This window comes from Grampus griseus (assembly GCF_964374135.1).
Source record: "Grampus griseus genome assembly, chromosome: 6".
In the NCBI taxonomy this organism is placed as follows: domain Eukaryota; kingdom Metazoa; phylum Chordata; class Mammalia; order Artiodactyla; family Delphinidae; genus Grampus; species Grampus griseus.
The window spans coordinates 34,171,126-34,185,415 of NC_139000.1; the positions used below are offsets into that span (position 1 = coordinate 34,171,126).

The 14,290-nt window shown below is 45.1% G+C and overlaps 1 protein-coding gene across 2 annotated transcripts in view; it reads right to left on the minus strand.

Moving 5' to 3' along the window:
• Positions 1–12,743: 12,743 nt before the first annotated feature.
• Positions 12,744–14,290, minus strand: part of CCDC180 (coiled-coil domain containing 180) — a gene marked incomplete at its 5' end in the record, with an annotated part of 55,288 nt that continues 53,741 nt past the window's right edge. For both annotated transcript variants that reach the window (XM_082656458.1, XM_082656459.1), the window contains 2 exons: positions 12,744–12,916; positions 14,116–14,251. In XM_082656458.1, coding sequence (XP_082512584.1) covers positions 12,785–12,916; positions 14,116–14,251 — 268 coding nt within the window. In that variant the 3' untranslated portion in view covers positions 12,744–12,784. The remainder of the gene's footprint in view (positions 12,917–14,115; positions 14,252–14,290) is intronic.

The window sequence follows — 14,290 nt, forward strand, 5'->3', positions numbered from 1 at the left end:
ATATTTGTTATAAAAGAGTCATATAGAGTTGGGTGCTGCTTCTAGAAACCCCCCGGCAGCCAATCCCACCCAAAGAGAAGCTGAACAAGACATTCTTATTTACTCCAGCAGACATAGGGTTGGATACATGTGCTTCTTAGAGTTCTGCATCCCACCACTACCACATTACCTGATATTCCCCAGCACTCACCACCAGTTGAGGAAGATAAAACCACTCTTTTGGGGGTTCTTCCTGGAGTTCACTTCACACTAAGTCACATCTCCCCACGACATGTAAAGGAGCTGGTCTTCCTCCCAATTGTCTTCTCATGCCCTCACACTTAGTCTTTTTCATTTAAAACTGGATCCCTGGTTCTCAGCAGCAACTTCCTTAAAACAGGATGTTTTATATTTGCAATTAGAAATTTATAACACCTGGGGACTAGCTAGTGTCTAAGAAAGGAGCTAGCTAGCTGCTGGCCAGGGTAAGCCACTAGAGGAGATTTTCTCTAGCAAAGTGGTTCTTAATCTGAGAGCAGTACAGTGTGTCAGCACTAACACAGAATTTCCCTCCCTCTGTGCAGTACATGTGGCTGAAAATGTGTTTGAAGGTTGAACTATAAACCACTTGTTAATATCACTGTAATTATGGGAACTTTATTTACAAAGCATATATATTTATATATAGCTCTAATCATGGTGACTGCAATGTTCCAGTGCTTGGCACACATAGGCAGGCTAACAATAAATATTTATTTAAGAGATGTCAAGTCCATCCTCTTCCTGCAATGCCATGCCACCTCTTTGTATACCTGATGAATGAAATAAGGGACTTAAGAAACAAATGAAGGAAAATGTATAAAAAGAATAAAGGCCACATGAAAAACTGCTCAACATCACTAATTATTAGAGAAATGCAAATCAAAACTACAATGAGGTGTCACCTCACACCAGTTAGAATGGCCATCATAAGAAAATCTACAAACAACAAACGCTGGAGAGGGTGTGGAGAAAAGAGAACCCTCTTGCACTGTTGGTGGGAATGTAAATTGATACAGCCACTATGGAGAACAGTATGGAGGTTCCTTAAAGAACTAAAAATAGAATTACCATATGATCCAGCAATCCCACTACTGGGCATATACCCAGAGAAAACCATAATTCAAAAAGACACATGCACTGCAATGTTCATTGCAGCACTATTTACAATAGGCAGTTCATGGAAGCAACCTAAATGCCCATCGACAGACGAATGGATAAAGAAGATGTGGCACATACATACAATGGAATATTACTCAGCCATAAAAAGGAACGAAATTGAGTTATTTGTAGTGAGGTGGACGGACCTAGAGTCTGTCATACAGAGTGAAGTAAGTCAGAAAGAGAAAAACAAACACCATATGCTAACACATATATATGGAATCTAAAAAAAAAAAATGGTCATAAAGAACGTAGGGGCAAGATGGGAATAAAGACGCAGACCTACTAGAGAATGGAATTGAGGATATGGGGAGGGGGAAGGGTAAGCTGTGACAAAGCGAGAAAGAGGCATGGACATATATACACTACCAAATGTAAAATAGATAGCTAGTGGGAAGCAGCCACATAGCACAGGGAGATCAGCTCAGTGCTTTGTGACCACCTAGAGGGGTGGGATAGGGAGGGTGGGAGGGAGGGAGACACAAGAGGGAAGAGATATGGGGATATATGTATATGTATAACTGATTCACTTTGTTATAAAGCAGAAACTAACACACCATTGTAAAGCAATTATACTCCAATGAAGATTTTTTTTAAAAAGTATACTGTTAGAAATTTCCATTACTTCAACATTTTCAAACTGGCAAAAAGTTGTCCATATTACCCTATTGTAAACTTTTCCAGGTCTATGTAATCTATGTCCATGTCCCCTTTTTCTTTCTGATAATGATTTTTTCATGCCTTTTTCTTTTTTTCTCATTAGTATCAATATGAGGTTTTAAAAATTTTACTAATGTCCTAAAAGAAACAATATCTGAATTTTATTGATCTTCTCTATTATTTATTTTCTATATAATTTATGCTAACTTTATTTCTTCCTTCCCTCTACTTTCTTTGGATTTTCTTTTGTTGTTTTTAAACTTTTTGAGATAGATGCATAAGTCATTGAGTTTTAGCTTTTCTTCTTTTTGAATATGTACTTTTTAAAGCTCTAAATTTTCTCTAAGCATGACTCTAACTATAACGTACATATTTTGATACTTGATAATTTTATTATCCTTCAGTTAAAACTATTTTATAATCTTCAATATAGTCTCTTCATTGAGCCCTGATTTACTTAAGCATATATTTTCTTAATTTCTAAATCAACAGGGATATTCCAGTAGAATATTTGATACTGGTTTCTAAATTAATTGCACTGTGACCCAGAATATACTTTGTATGATTTTAGTTGCTTGAAATTTGTAGAACCTTACTTTGTGGTCCATAATATGGTAAATTTTTGAAATGTTCCAGGTGTACTTAAAAAGAGTGTGTATTATTCAGTTTTTGTGTGTATTATTTTATGTATGTTAATTAGGTCAAGTTTACTCTTCCTGTTATTCCACTGTATCCTAACTGATTTTCTGTTTGCTTTTACTATAAAGAGAAATGTGTTATAATCTTACACTAAAAAAGAAAAGCGAGTAAAAAACATTTCCCCTATCAAAACCTCTGTGAGGAGCCACAGACCCTACATAACATAGGTGAGCAAATAGCTTGCCCCAAGTCCAGAAACCAATTTCTGGGCTGACAATTGTTCAGAAAGAGCCTTGAGCTTTACTTTGTCACTCTATATCCCTAGAATTTCTCTTTTCAGATAGAGCTCCAAAAGTTTCCAATCAGTTCCTCCTATTTCCTTCTCTGTACCCTTTCCTTCCTGGGGAAGTTGGACAGGCTCTCTGTTCACCTCCAGGGCTGGTGGGTCCTGGATGGTACAGTGGAGAACAATGGAGGAGTGTGATTTAATTTTTCTCCAGATTACTGTTGGCATCAACAGGCCAATCAACTAGACAGGGAGCCCTTCTTGGCTAGTTCCAATATGTCACACCTCTGCGTGGACCACCTCTGCATCAGTGGGGAACTTCCCTTTGTGTGTGAGCCCTGTTCTTTTTTGGGGCAGGCAGCTGTGAAGGTCAAATGCCATTTTGATCTCAAAGCTCCCTCTCTAGAATGTCTACCCATGGGCCCTAGTTCCACCTATTGGCTGAAGAGAAACAGTAGAATCCTCCCTATGATGAATGGATAAACAAAATATGGTACATGCATACAGTGGAATATTATCAGCCACAAAAGGTATTGAGAGTAACATCATGTAAGATAGTGGAATAGGAAGCTCCAGGAGTCCATCACTCTACCTAAACAACTGCTGAACTGGCCACCACTGTCTGAAAAATTATTTTGGAACTCTGGAGTCTAGTCCAACTATACTTACAGCATTCAGAGGAGAGCTTCATGAAGAGGCTGGTAAATCTGGGTGAACTTCAGCAAATTTTGCATGGTATAGCTACAATCCCCCAACCTCCATTCTTGTGACAAGCAGCCTTAGAGCCATGTTCCTGATGCACTTGCTGGAGCCAGGATGAGAGATAAGGACCTTGTCTTCCAAATATTGGGTTGTGTATTCTGAGTGCTAACTGCCTCATTGCTGCTTTTGATTGCTGAAAGGCTGACGGAGGTTGGCAGCCATTGTTTTAAACCCCATGAGCTTTATCCATTCATCTGTCATGGACAATTAGGTTGCTTCTATGTCCTGGCTATTGTAAATAGAGCTGCAATGAACATTGTGGTACATGTCTCTTTCTGAATTATGGTTTTCTCAGGGTATATGCCCAGTAGTGGGATTTCTGGGTCGTATGGTAGTTCTATTTTTAGTTTGTTAAGGAACCTCCATACTGTTCTCCATAGTGGCTGTACCAATTCACATTCCCACCGGCAGTGCAAGAGGGTTCCCTTTTCTCCACACCCTCTCCAGCATTTATTGTTTCTAGATTTTTTGATGATGGTCATTCTGCCCGGTGTGATGTGATACCTCATTGCTGTTTTGATTTGCATTTCTCTAATGATTAGTGATGTTGAGCATCCTTTCATGTGTTTGTTGGCAATCTGTATATATTCTTTGTAGAAATGTCTATTTAGGTCTTCTGTCCATTTTTGGATTGGGTTGTTTGCTTTTTGATATTGACCTGCATGAGCTGCTTGTAAATTTTGGAGATTAATCCTTTGTCAGTTGCTTCATTTGCAAATATTCTCTCCCATTCTGAGGGTTGTCTTTTTGTCTTGTTTATGTTTTCCTTTGCTGTACAAAAGCTTTTAAGTTTCATTAGGTCCCATTTGTTTATTTTTGTTTTTATTTCCATTTCTCTAGGAGTTGGGTCAAAAAGCATCTTGCTGTGATCTATGTCATAGACTGTTCTGCCTATGTTTTCCTCTAAGAGTTTGATAGTGTCTGGCCTTACATTTAGGTCTTTAATCCATTTTGAGTTTATTTTTGTGTATGGTGTTAGGGAGTGTTCTAATTTCATTCTTTTACATGTAGCTGTCCAGTTTTCCCAGCACCACTTATTGAAGAGGCTGTCTTTTCTCCATTGTATATTTTTGCCTCCTTTATCAAAAATAAGGTGACCATATGTGTGTGGTCAACTGATTCTTAACAAAGTAGCAAAGGTAATTTAATGGAGAAATGACAGTACTTAACAAAGGATTTTGGAACAACTGGACATCCACATGCAAACAAAGGAAAATGAACCTTGACGTAGACCTTTCACAAAAATTAACTCAAGATGGTGCACAGACCTAAATGGAAAATGGAAAATTATAAACTCCTAGAAGATAACATAGGAAAACATCTAGGTGACCTTAGGTTTGTCAAAATCTCTTTAGATAAAACACCAAAAACTTGATCCACAAAAGAAAAAGTTGGTAAGTTGAACTTCATTGGTATTAAAAACTTCTGCTCTGCAAAAAGCACTGTTAAGAAAATGAAAAGACAAACTACAGACTGAGAGAAAATATTTGTAAAACACCTATCTAATAACGGATTATTGTCCAAAATATACAAAGAACTCTTCAAACTCAACAATAAGAAAACAGCTATCCAATTTAAAAATGGTTATAAGATCTGAATAGACACCTCAGCAAAGAAGATATAAAGACGGCAAGCAAGCATATCCAAAATGCACAAAGAACTCCTAAAATTCAACAGCATCTTGACAAACAAGGTCTCACAGAGAAAACAAACTCTCACAAACTCAAGAAACAAAACTCAAACAATTTAAAAATGGGCAATAGATCCGAACAGGTATCTCGTCAAAGAAGATAAGCACATGGCAGAAAGCATATAAAAAGGTGCTCAACATCATATATCATTAGGGAACTGCAAATTAAAACAACAACGAAATACCACCAAACACCCATCAGAAGGGCTGAATGCGAAAACCGACAGCATCACATGCTGGTGATGGTGTGGAACAACATCGCTGGTGGGAAGGCAAAAATGGTACAGTCACCTTGGGAGACAGCTTGGCAGTCTCTTACAAAGCTTAACATAGTCTCACCAGCAATATGATACAGCAACCATGTTCCTAGGTATCTACCCAACAAGAGTTGAAAACTTATGTCTACACAAAAACCTGCACACAAATATTTAACAGCTTTATTCATAATTGCCCTAAACTGGAGGCTATCAAGGTGCCCTTCAGTGGGTGGCTGAATAAACAAACAGTGCTGTGTACATCCATACAATGGAATATTATTCAGAAGTAAAAAGGAATGAGTTATCCAGCCACCAAAAAACGTGGAGGAACTTGAAATACATATTGCTTAGTGAAAGGAGCCAATCTGAAAAGACCACATAATGTATGATTCCACCTATCTGACATTCTGGAAAGAGCAAAACTATAGAGGGAGTGAAAAGATCAGTAGTCAGTGGTTTGAGGGGAGGGAGAGAGGAAAGAATAGGTGGAGCACAGGGGATTTTAAGGTGGTAAAACTATTCTGGGCCATACTGTAATGGTGGATACATGACATTACGAAGTTGTCAAAACTCACAGAACTGTATAACAAAAACGGTGAACCCTAATGCAAACTATGGACTTTAGTTGTTAATGTACCAATATTGGTCCATAAATGTTAACAAATGAACCACATTATTGCAAGGTTAAAAAATGGAGTAAATTGCGGGGGAGGGACAATGAGAAGGAATATATGGGAACTCTGTGCTATTTCCTCACTTTTTCTATATACTTAAAACTGCTCTAAAATATGAAGTTTATTAAGTATTAAAAAAGTAAATGAATGTGGAATCTAAAATATGACACAAATGAACCTATCTATGAAACAGGAATAGAATCAGGGACATAGAGAATAGACTGGTGGTTGCCAAGGGGGAGGAGGTGGGAGAGGGATGGAGTGTGAGTTTGGGGTTAGCAGATGCAAACTGGTATATAGAGAATGGATAAACAGCAAGGTCCTACGGTATAGCACATGGAACTATACTCAACATCCTATGATAAACCATAATGGAAAAGAATCTGAAAAAGAATGTATATATATGTATAACTGAGTCACTTTGCTGTGCGGCAGCAATTAACACAACACTGTAATTCAACTATGCTTCAATAAAAAATAAATTTAGAAAAGTAAATGAGATAATATTAGATAAAACATATAACAGAACATCAATTCTAGGTTATCCACTTTTATTCTCAATTCACTGAAATTATTTTTATCAGGATCAATTTTTAAATGTAAATTACTTTATTTGGGGTCCACATCATAATTTACTGACTAAAGATTCTGTTATTGTAAATTTTAGGGATCATTCTTTCTACCAAGTCAGTTTTCCAGGGTCAAATTATACGTATCAAAATGTTTTCAAATATATTTTTCTTCCACTAATTTTTAGTTAATGATAAAGTTTACCATGAGCAGTTTTAACCACTATCAGTTTTATTTTTTGTGGATTATTTTTCCTACTATATTCAGCATAAGGGTCAAAAATGGTGGGGTCAACGCATTCTATTCTTTGACTTATAGAGAAATAATTTTGATACATCTTTTTAAGGAACACGCTGCTTGCTTAAAAGTCCCCGCAATCCCCACTCCACCCCACCCCACTCCATTTATGAAATAGGAAAGGATTTTCCCAGATCTACTTACAAGGGACAAGCAGACAAAAGCCAACAGAGTGATTTTGATAATTTTGTTGAGAACAAAAAGCAAGGGTCCCACTCATATATCCTGGTTTGGAGCCAAGACTTTTTGTTCTGTCTGTGAATGAATAAACACCAAGAAAAGAGAGGCTGTGGTAGGTGAACAAATGCCCTATGCCTCTGAAAATAACACCATCTCCTTCTCTTCATCTTGGAGTTCTATGTAGGGAGAGAGCACTGGTAGTTTTCGCAGTTTTCATTCTCCCTTTGCTTAGAAACAGAGACAGTTTGAATACAGGCAGCAATTCACCAAACTAAAAGACTAGAGTTCCTAATCTCTCCTGCAGCTATAAGAGTGACCAGACGAGGTTCAGGCCAATACCATGTGACCAGAGGTATGGTGTGAGATTTTGAGGAGGTCAGATGGTCAGATGGAACTGACAGAGCCGAGGGGGTCCCCTGTGCCCTCATTCTTTTCTCCTTCCTGCCATCTGAAAGGCAGCCATGATGGCTGGTCCAGGCTGGAGCCCCAGCAGGCATTTTGGACCATTTTGATGATGGAAATTATATACTAAGATGCTGGAGCAGGACAGATGATCTATCATCTTCCATGATGGACAGCCCAGGATTAGTATGGACTGCCTGCCTCTAGGGTTCTTTAATATGAGAAAGATATAAATCTCTCTCCCCTGTTTATACCACCACTATTTGGGATTTCTTGATATATGCAGCCGAATCTAATCCTAACCAAAGTATGAGCTTTGCCATTGAATCACTATGTGACCTTGGACAAGACAGGTCTCTCCTCTGGCATGTATCTCCTTGTCATAGTGGCAGAGGCACCACAAACCAAGTCCAATGTCCAGGGACAGGACTAGCTCTTGTTGGACCCTCAGGGTTCTCATTTGGAAGCAGGGGGTAGAATCACTGTCTTGGCCGAGATGAGGATGCCTCACGCATGAAGAGGACACCTGGGGTGGACAGAGAGAGGGGGCAAGGGAGGCTTCCGAGGTCCTTGGCACTGCCCTTGAAGCCTGCAAGTCCTGCTTCTTTGCTCATCTGGGACTCTGGAGAGCAACTGCCTTGAAAGGTCACACAAATAAAGGTGCCTGTTTGGTTTTGCCGTATCCCGGCCTGGGGCTGCAGTTCTAGTGCTGGACGCCAGGGGGCAGGCAGCCTCCTGGGTCTATGGTGTCCACCAAGCTTCGGGGGAGCAACTGGAGCAGAAAGAGTTACACAGAGGTCATTCTGGCTGTCCCCCGGCCTCAGAGGCAACTCGACCTCCTGTTACTAGTGTTCATCTCCACAGACTGAGCTGGTAAAAATCAAGAAGGGAGGTGCTCCCAAATTCTCCCCTTTAATCACTGAGCAGCCAAGCACTCAGCCTGTTCCAGGTACCCTGGGAGGCCAGGTGCAGTGCAGAAGATGATTGAGTGGTCTCTGCCCGCAAGGAACTCATAGTCTGGAGGGGAGATGGACAAAAGCATGACACCAGGGACATGTGAAAGGAGAGAGCAAGTGCGCTGCCTGAAATGAAGCAGGGTGCCATGAGGGAGGACGAGGGAGTCACTGGGTAGGAGACCCTGAAAGGCCTCCCTGGGGTGACATTTTCTGGGACCGGATGACAAGAGGGAGAAGGCACCACTGGGGCAGAGACTGGCAGGCAGAAGTGAGTTTGGCCAGAGGGTGTAGGGAGGCGGCTGCGGGGCTGGAGCGGGGAGCAGGGCAAGGGGAGGAGGGAGGGACTGGGTCATGGGGCCCGCAGCCTATGTTAGCTGTGTATTCCTCTCTGACAACATTGCTCCAAAATTTAGCCCCTTAAAACTACAAATATTTAATATCTCACCATTTGTGTGGACTGGGAATCTGTTCACGGCTTAGCTGGGTTGCTCTGCTTCAAGGTGTCTCACAGGCAGGTGCTATGGCTTCATCTGGGCTCAACTTGGGGAGGACTTGCTCCCAAGTTCATTCACAGGCTGCAGGATTCTGTTCAGACCGAGAGTCTGAGTTCCTTTCTGTCTGTTGGCCTGGGCACTCCCTCAGTTCGCTCTTGGGTGGACGACTACTCAGCGCAGCTCATAACATGGGTGCTTGCTTTCCCAGATCCAGAGATATAACAGAGAGAGAAAGAGAAAGAGAGAGAGAGAGAGAGAGAGAGAGCGAGCAGTAGAGAGGTGTGGGGCTGGGAAGAGGCAGTGAGCAGGAGGGAGGGAAGGGAGGGGGAGGGAACACAGGCGACAGCAGGTAAGAGGGGAGGGACAGACTGTCTGTCATTACATCTTGGAAGTGACCTCCCGTCACTCTTGCTGTATCCTGTGGGTCACAAGCCAGTCACTAACCACTTAGTAGTTGCACAGAGAGTGGAGCTTCCTGGCTGGATGTGGAACACGGGTTGTGCCCCTGGGGATGCCCCGGGAGGCGTGTTCAGCAGGCTCACCCCAGGACTGGGAAAAGTGGCCACATTTTGGAAATGACTCAATGATGAAAAGTGTAGCCTCCCTCTCATCATTAGAAGAGTAAAAATAAGAAAACGGATTAGATGTCATTCCTCATCTGCTGAACCAGCAAAAAAATTTCCCCCAAAGCTCCTGAAACTAGAACACTTGGTGTGGATGAGGGAAATGGGCACTGAATCCTCATTGACTCTTCTCCTGGAGGGTGACTTGTGCCGTGTCCCCAGATGCCCTCTCCTTTGACTCAGGGAATCTACTTCTAGAAACCAGAGGCGACGACTAGAGATGTGCACAGAGTCCATGTTGGGGGATACCTTGTTTCTAAGAGCCCTGCCCAGGACACACCCCTTGTCCGACAGAGGGCATCCGGCTCCTCTGGCAGTGGGACACTGCAGACAAGACCCCTTAGTGGGCCATGAACTGAGCTAGTGGATTATGTTAGGGTCAAAACCAAAACAAAACACAAACAAACCAAAAAAGGAAAATATTAGAGAGCAGCCTTCCCCGTAAGGGTGAGTGTTGTTTCGTGACTTGGTCTCAGTTGTGGATGTGTGAGGGCACTGCCAGCACGTGAAGTCCATTCCACACCGTGGGCAGTGGCAGCAAAGTATGAAGACTGATGGTGTTAAGTGGATATTTAAGGATATGGAGAGGGTATACCCAGCTGAAATTTAAAAACAGAATGCATATTATGATTCCGTTTTGCAAATATAATGCACACACATGGAAAATGGTGTAGGGAACGGCTGTCTCTGGATGCCAGGATTTTTTTTTTTTTTGCGGTTCGCAGGCCTCTCACTGTTGCGGCCTCTCCCGTTGCGGAGCACAGGCTCCGGACGCGCAGGCTCAGCGGCCACGGCTCACGGGCCCAGCCGCTCCGTGGCATGTGGGATCTTCCCGGACCGGGGCACGAACCCGTGTCCCCTGCATCAGCAGGCGGACTCTCAACCACTGCACCACCAGGGAAGCCGTGATGCCAGGATTTTTATAGTCTTTGTTTTGCTTATTTGGTCCTTTTTTTTTTTTTGTCTACAATGAATATTCCTTTTGGAATAATACGGAAAACAATGAAAGGCAGCATACTGAGGGGGAAATAAGAAAAGAATGGGAACTTGCTTTTGCCTTGACCCTTCAACCTTGTGGCCTCAGTGCACAAAGGCTGGCCCAGCTGAGCAAGCTGGGCCTCACTGGGTGCAGCGGGTCAGGAGAGTGGAGTCTGTGTCCCCACTGGACAGGTGACAGAATTGGACTCAGAGGGCCACACAGCACTGAAGGATCAGCCCAGGCCTCCCGGTTCTGCACTCCTTCAGCTCCCTGGCACTGCCACTGTTTGTAGGCTCTGTCTGGGCTGCGGTGGGCCCCCAATACCTGCCCCAGTCCTTACATCCCTCTCCCAGCTGTCCTGCCACAGCAGGCATGCTTCCTCCAGCCTTCCCTGCCCACTGGGACGTCACCCAGATGAAGGACAGTCAGTGACCACAGGCTGTCCTGTGCCCAGGTCTGCGTCCTGTTCTCCGTGCACGCGGCCCAGTGTCCAGGAGGAGCGGGTGGCAGGCGCAGAGACTCTGAGGCTGGCAGAGGAGAGAGGTAGCTTTCCTACGTACAAAGCACCCGGGTGCATTCACTGCAGGCTGAGTTTCAGGGGCAGTCAGAGCTGGGCTGGAACCCCGGCTGCAGCACTCTCCCGCGGAGTGACTTCGGAGGTATCTTCATTTCTCTGAGTTTCAGTTTTTTATTTACAAAATAGGGGTTACGTGGTGACTGCCACCTGTCCCTGGCAGGGCTGAATTAGATCATGTACCTGCAGAGCATGCCGCAAGCTGGAAGGGGCTATGCCGACGTGACGTGCTGCTTTGGGGAGAGAGGGTGCTGTGGCAGAGTGGTGCAAAGGGGCCTGGCTTTAGGTTTGGGAAACCTGCGGCAGTGACGCTGCTGCTGCTGCGCTCATATCCCCTTGGCCCACCTGATTCACCTGCAGCTGGGGAGCTGGTCTCCAGCCAGCATCCCTTGAGACCCCCTGCCTGAGGGCGTGTCTGGCACCATGGGAGGTTCCTGTCCCAAAAACTGGCACAAGGGGCAGTGTGGCAGCACTAATGCCAGGCAATTCTCTACCTGCGCTGACAGTCAGGTCAGGTGGGAGGCTGTTTTCCAGCGAGGTGGAGCCTGCTCACCCATAGCAGGGGCCACTCCTCAAAGCCCCCTCAGTGGCTTTTCTCCTTCCAGGCTCCCTTTCCCTATGTCCTCACTCATGCTTCTTGGAATCATCTCCAAAACAAACGACTTGCCTCCAAGTCCTTGTCCACTTCTGGGGAACCCGAACTCTGCTGAGGTTCTGCATTGCCTGTGTCACTTTGAGTGGGTTGCCTTGACCTCCTGGACTTGAGCTTCTACAACTGTAAAATGCGGGCAATACCTACCTCATCGAGTCGTTAAGAGATAAAGCACGTGGAAACTCAGACTGAGGCAACGCTAACATTCAAACTGTGTAGGAGCAGCAGAAGCTCAGGAAGTGGAGGAAGGAGCCTGAGCCGCCTGTGTCCATAGGGCACAGAGAGCTGCTGGCACAGTGAGGCCGTGTTGCAATCAAAGAAGAAGAGAAAGAGGACAAGGAAGACGGCAGGATGCAGGTTTCCAAAGACAGTGATCTGAGTCTCACAGGACTAAAGAGACCCTTAGTAAAGTTAAAGAGGCCTAGAAGATTTCTGCCAAAATCTTATAATTGGCCAGACAATTGCCAGACACCCAGCCAACACTGGATGGAGTCTTTATTGGGTCCGGGAATCAGCGCATAGCTGCCGTTAAAACTCACGTTTTGTTAAATGCGCAATATACTCTTTCCCATAAGTTTTAATTTTCCAAGATGAAGTGCCCAGCATGCCTTTTGGAAGTTATTTCCTCTGAAGTATCGATCTCTATTTTAAGTTAACCATTCCTGTTATCCGCCGTCCTAGCTGACCGTGTGGAATTCCCCCTTTCACCTCTGTGTTCCTCATTGGAAGTGATCTCCATGTGGGCAGGGACCACAACGTGTCCTGGTCACTGTGAAGGTACAGCGCTGGGCATAGAGCAGAGATGGATGGATGGATGGATGGAAGGATGGATGGATGGAAGGAAGAAGGGTGGGTGGATGGATGAGGAGTCCACACAAAATAAGCCTTTATTGGGAGTGGGTTGAGGGTGTCACAAGTACAGGTCCTGGATGGTGTGCACAGAGCGCTTCCAGCTGTCCTTCCAGCGCTGAGCCTCCTTCACCTGCAGTGTGCTGTCATCCTGGATCTTCTTCAACTCCTCTTCCAATGACGCTAAATATTTCTGGGAGCAAGCAGCGGGAGGAAGCCACGTGAGGAAGGGCTTCTGGGCTCTGTGCCCTAGACGAACACTGTAACCTGCTGCCAGTTAGCTTTGAACCCACTCCAGGCACCGGCAAGAGTTCCACAGGTCATTTCTCATTACTTTGCCCACTAACCCGTCAGGCAGGCCCGGTTATTTCCCCCATTTTACAGATTGGGAAACTGAGGCTCACAACCTTGCCTGGGGTTATTTAGCTAGAAAGAGGCTGAGCAGGGACTAGGACCCTGCTCTATCTGATTCTGCACTCTGCCCTCCTTCTTAATCACCATCCCACACTGTAGCCTCCTTGGAGCTCAGGGGTCCTGGCTTCCTCGAGAGGCTGAGCCCACTAGGCCTGAGCCCTCACTGAACTTGGCAGCAGAGTTGCCCCCTCTGCCTGGGTCTTAGCACGGTGGCCTGGGAACTGAGGGCTCTCCAAATACTGGGGTCAGCATATCTCAGGACGAGGTTTCTCTCTGGGGCACCAGGAACAAAGGTCCACACATCTTCAGAGCCAAGAGGTCCCGCAGGAGGCCTCTGGGTGCAGCCTCCTCTTCGGGCAGGCCCCATGGGGTCTAACAGGTACTGGGTTCAAATCCTCGCTCTGCCACTCTGCAGTGCCATAGAGGGGACACACTTCTTTAAGTCTCAGTGTCCTCAGCAGCAACATGGGGACAATTCTACCTTCTTCATGGGCTTGTTACAAGGATCCAATGAGAAGGCTCACGTCGAGAACAGAAACTGCAGCAGGTGCTCAGGAACTGTCCCTTATTCCACCCATTGTCACCCGCTGCTCCCATGGCCTCCATGCCTCTGACTACTTTGTCCCCTCACTCTGTCTCAACTGTTCCTCGGAAAGCCTTCCTTCACACACACACCCCCACCCAAGTCTGGGTGTGGTGTCTCTCGGCTGGGCTCCTACAGCACTGGGGCTCACACCATCAGACCCGAGCTATCATTGGGACTGGACACGACCTGTGGCTCACGCGCTGGTGCTTAAGAACATTGGCTGTTCCCAGTGCTGACACTGTGCCCTGGGGCACCCTGAGGTGTGTCATCTGCTCCATGGACCAAATGACAGGGCACCTGGTGATAGCAAGCTCCCTCCTTCCCAAGGCAGCCACACCTAGCTGCCCTGCGTTCCCTGGGGTGCACCCACCCCACCCTGTCTCTCCACTCACCAAATAGATAGCATCTCGAGCTTCCACAGATGCCAGGTGGCCCAGGGTCGTTTTGGTGGTGGTGATTGATGGTGTTTTCTGGAGGAGAATCTTGTGTTGGATGGTGACTTCGGTGGGTTTGATTCCTGGCCACTTCCTACAAACAAACATGCATGAAAAGTCCTACAGGCTTATC